Source organism: Chaetura pelagica, unplaced genomic scaffold, assembly GCF_000747805.2.
Source record: "Chaetura pelagica isolate M959 unplaced genomic scaffold, ChaPel_1.0 scaffold1341, whole genome shotgun sequence".
Lineage (NCBI taxonomy): Eukaryota > Metazoa > Chordata > Aves > Apodiformes > Apodidae > Chaetura > Chaetura pelagica.
In genome coordinates this window covers 388390-389121 of record NW_009952053.1, presented here as the reverse complement: position 1 = coordinate 389121, position 732 = coordinate 388390, and the positions used below count along the sequence as shown (strand labels likewise).

The following is a 732-nucleotide window of genomic DNA, read 5'->3' as shown; positions in this document are numbered from 1 at the left end:
CACCCAGAATAAGTGCCAACCATAAGAAAGACTGCAATATTCATTACAAATCCAGGAATGACAGTATATCCCCATAGCTTTGGCAGTTGGGTTCAAAACTGCAAGGTAATTCAGGTTTTGAATCCTACTGCATGCTAAATGAATAGGGTAGAAGAATAAGAAATATGAAAATTGTTTAAAATAGAGGAATAGTGTTTTCAGAGGAATTCTATTGCATTTCATGCCTGAGGGGGGAAATCTACTTTGGTGGTAATGAAGAAAGGCTTTGAAAAAAGCTGTTACTAAAAAGCATCACTCTACTGCCTTATCCCACACCTGTTTTTTTCCCTTCCTTGATATCTGCATTAAATACGAAGCAACCAAAGCAGCAACCACACGACTAGAGCATATAACAGATTTCTGAATTAAAAAAAAAACAAAACAAACCACAACCCAAACCAAAAACCAACCAAACCCAAACCTACGAGGGGGGTGGGGGAGAATGAACATTTCCAACTCAGCACCACAGCCCCGAGCTCAGTTCCCTTCGCTCACAATATCGACCAAGGCCTGCAGCAGTCGGTCATCTCTGTGCTTGTACGGTTTGGCGTTGTAGAAAAGATCTACGTAGTCACTGTACAGGCTTTCTTCTGAGTCTCTCAGCTGGGAGGGCTTGTTTAGCTTTTCCAGGGCTCGATAGAAGTGTTCGTACGGGATGTTTAGCTTCTCACCCGCAGCCTTCGCCGGCAGCCG

At 43.3% G+C, this 732-nt stretch overlaps 1 protein-coding gene across 1 annotated transcript in view; it reads right to left on the bottom strand.

Annotated features, from left to right (window-relative positions):
* Positions 1–516: 516 nt before the first annotated feature.
* The window catches only part of PCSK1 (proprotein convertase subtilisin/kexin type 1), a 39388-nt gene continuing 39172 nt past the window's right edge, over positions 517–732 (bottom strand). The window contains exon 15 of the mRNA XM_010003673.1: positions 517–732. This exon is cut by the window's right edge and continues 138 nt beyond it. Coding sequence (XP_010001975.1) covers positions 517–732 — 216 coding nt within the window.